General features: G+C 50.6%; 1 protein-coding gene across 3 annotated transcripts in view; it reads right to left on the reverse strand.

Annotated features, from left to right (window-relative positions):
- The window catches only part of MACROD2 (mono-ADP ribosylhydrolase 2), an 880,037-nt gene extending 876,895 nt beyond the window's left edge, over positions 1-3,142 (reverse strand). For all 3 annotated transcript variants that reach the window (XM_085305606.1, XM_085305605.1, XM_085305604.1), the window contains exon 1: positions 2,921-3,142. In XM_085305606.1, the coding sequence (XP_085161732.1) occupies positions 2,921-2,966 (46 nt within the window). In that variant the 5' untranslated portion in view covers positions 2,967-3,142. The remainder of the gene's footprint in view (positions 1-2,920) is intronic.
- Positions 3,143-3,475: the final 333 nt, after the last annotated feature.

A 3,475-nucleotide genomic window follows, 5' to 3' on the forward strand; every position in this document is an offset into this window, starting at 1 on the left:
ACAAAAAAAAACACAAAAAAAAACACAAAAAAAAACAAGTCATTCTCTAAAGAAGAGAGTTTTTAATACTTGACTCTGGCAAGTCAGCAGTGAGACTTCAAAAAGTTTTAGTTGCACACAGATCTCCTAGAAGATGCTTCCAATAACTGAAGTTTCTTGCATGTAGTTTAATAAAGTGTTTTCAAAGTTTACAGACAGACTAATCTTGCGGTGTAAGATTCCAATACCAGCCCTAGTTCTGTCCTTATTCCATTTCAATGGATCTCCAACAAAATCCTTCCTGGGAGAATGAGGACCATTTCTTAATTTTCTCAAAAGTAATTAAGGAAATCAAGCTTATTATCAGTTGCTTTGAACTCAATATGTAGCAAGCTGCATCTCTTCTTCTCGTTTAAGAATTTTTTTTAAACGATACAAAAGATTAAAAATGATTCCTGTATTCAGAGCTTCATGGGAAGAACAGAACTTGGAGATGCTATTAGTTTTACATAGGGCTGAGAACACACGAGGATAGTACAGATAGACCCAACCTAATATTTGTTTTCAAAAAGAATCTGGGAAAAGGGAAGGAAACTGAGCCTCTAAAGTTTTGAAAGTAGTAAAGAAAATACTTGATAATAATGGTCACAGAGGGCTACAAGTTGAAGAATAATGCAAATGACAATGCAGAAGTTTTTCTTCACTTGAAAGATCCAGGGCCAACTTCAGCAACGTAATGCTAGAAAGCAGTTACTGGAGTAGAAGACTAGCAAACACTGTTCATACCTGTTTGCTTGGTGAGCATCAAGTTCTGGCTAGGTAGCACTCAGAAACATTTTTACTGGACAGAAAAATCTCACCATCGGTTTTAAGCTGCATTTCGCGTTCACTACTGTGACCTTACCTCAGAGGTGATGGCTTTCACTGTACTGATGGACACCATCATCATCACAGTAGACTAAGAAAATGACAACATACACCTGCATCTCACTTATTCCACCCTGCAGTCCAGCTGCTTAACTTGACCCCCTCCTTAAGTTAACCTGCCAGTCCACATATAAATTCGCACTTGTCCCAGCCTGGGAAGAAGCTCCTCGTAATAATCGTGGCAACAGAACTAGCAGGGGCAGTGTGAAGCAATGRAAACACTCACCAGACCCTACCATAATCTCTTCCTCACTTGCCCCCAGTAAAAAAGGCAGTATTTTAGAAAATAACATGCAKCATTAAAGATGTCCATAAGTTAGTAACAGTTGATTACATATAAAAACATGTGTTAAGGAGAGTTAACTACATCTTTTCTGTTGCTGCAAACACAAACTTAGCTATGTGGTAGAAGCTGATTGTTTTCTTTCAGAACTGTCTTTCAAAGAATGTTTTTACAGTTCAGGTGAGACAATAGGAAACGTAACTCACTTCCAGACTGGTGTTTGACAGAAGCTAACCTCTTTACTAATTATTTGTTCTTCTTCTGTATTTTTCTTCAGAGCTGCATATTTCATTTCTGCCACAAAGAGGATAAGCTCCATCTCTTGAGTAGATCTTTTGTCTTTTGACTTCAAGTACCTCATCACAGAAACGATAGARGGAAGAAAAAAAATACACCAGCAGATCACACTAAGTTTTGTTCTTCATCCTTATGTATTTTTGAATTATTTGTAGGAGTTTTAGGCTAAGTCAACACTAGCTTTTCAGGAAAGATTTCTACTAGCCAATGCCAGTAATATACTTTTGATGGGTGAATTACTGTGTTAGTAACTGCATTGCTTTCCAGGTGGTCAATACAAAAAATCAAAATGGCAAGGCGAGCATACAATGCTTGTGCCATGCTGTCTGTGAAGATGACAACTTTCATGTTCGGTCTCAGGTTTTAAAAACAAGATAACCTTGGCAGGGAAGAAGGAGAAGGGAAAAGTTCTTTATTAAAAACTAAGACTTCTGGAGAGTGAGGGCAGTAAGCTTACCAGAGCCTAAACATTTCCTGCTGATAGCATCAACACTGATTTATGAACTCATAGAGCACAGCATTGGTAATACAAGTGAGCCATTTTCCCCCATAAACAGCAGAAGCCATACATATTAAAAAAATAAAGGTATATTCTGATTATGTGTGTACCTTCCAGTAAATCCAACTTCTTTMCTATCTGAAATACAAGTTTTTCCACGTGGTAGCTTTACGTGGTAGCTTTACAGCAGAATTTCATCACAAATTGAGTGTTCTTTTTTTACCCACGTTGGAAGCTTTTTCCCCTTCATTTTAATACTGACAGCTTTCAGAAAAGAGGGAAGAAAAAAAAAAGTCTCACAATAGCAGAGTTTGCGAAGGGAGTTTAGGGAACGCACCCCGTCCCCCCTCGGGCCCACGGCGCCCCTCTTCCACAGCGGCCGCCCCGCACCTGCCCGCCGCCCCACCCTTCCCAACGGCCGCGTGCGCGGGCGGGCGAGCAGCCGTTACGCCCGTTACCACGCGCTCGCGCAACACGGCGCCGCCCCGGCCGGCAGCGCGAGCCAGCGGCAGGGGCAGCGCATCGCCCCGCCGGGGCCGGCGGGGAGTGGACCCCCGCCGAGAGACACGCTCCAAGTTGTCCCCGCTACGAGGGAGCGGAGAAAAGCGCAACGGGAGAGGAGAGCAGGGGGCAAAACACATACTGGAGCGGGGTGGGGGGGCAGCGCACGGGAGGCAGGAGCCGGCAGGAGGGCCCGGGCGCCGCCGCACCGACAGGGCACAGGCGGGCACCGAGGGGCCCAGGAGAGGCACAAGCGTCCGCGGCAGCCCCCCGCCGCAGTGGGGAAGGGACTCGCTGCCAGCCCGGGAAGGCTGGGGAAGGGAGGGGATAAGGCGCCGGCCTGTCCCGCTGGGAGACCAGCCTGCGGGGGGCGCGGGGCAGCGGGAGGACTTTGCCCCGGCGGCGCGGCGCGGCGCGGGAGGAGGCAGCAGTACCTTTCTCCTCCCGCCAGAGCTTTTTCCGTTTGTTGCCGGGGTACATGGTGCTGTGGCTGGCGGCGGCTTTGAGCTGCAGGTTCCCCAGGCTCACAGGAGATGGGGCGGGGAGACGCCGCGTCGCCCGCGACCGCCGCTGCCGTGCGCTGCTCGCCGCTGCCCGGCTCCGCGCCCGCCCGCACGGCTACGCACGGCGCCTGTCAGCTGGGTCACGCCTCGCTCTAACCCGACACCCCCGCAGCGCCCGCCCCCCTCCCCGCCGCCCGTTGGCTCTGGCAGCCGCCGCTCAGGAGCCCCCTCCTCCGCCGGCCGCCACCGGGCCCGGGCCGGCTAACGCGGCGGCCGGGAGGGGCCTTAAAGCGGCAGGCTGGGCTAGAGGAAAGCGTAGAGGAGCAACTCGCCCCCTGGCGCGGCACGGCAGCCACAGGCCGCCCCGGGGTAGGCGGCCTGGGGGCGAGCTCCTGCGTGCAGCGCCTCGCCCCCGGGCGGGGGACACGGGGCTCTGCGCCCGGGCTGCACTGCGGGGCGTGCTTGGTGCGACGCTAGCTCGCCGCG

The sequence above is a fragment of the Rhea americana genome, unplaced genomic scaffold (genome assembly GCF_003343005.1).
Source record: "Rhea americana isolate MKP2758 unplaced genomic scaffold, rheAme1 scaffold_223, whole genome shotgun sequence".
NCBI lineage: Eukaryota > Metazoa > Chordata > Aves > Rheiformes > Rheidae > Rhea > Rhea americana.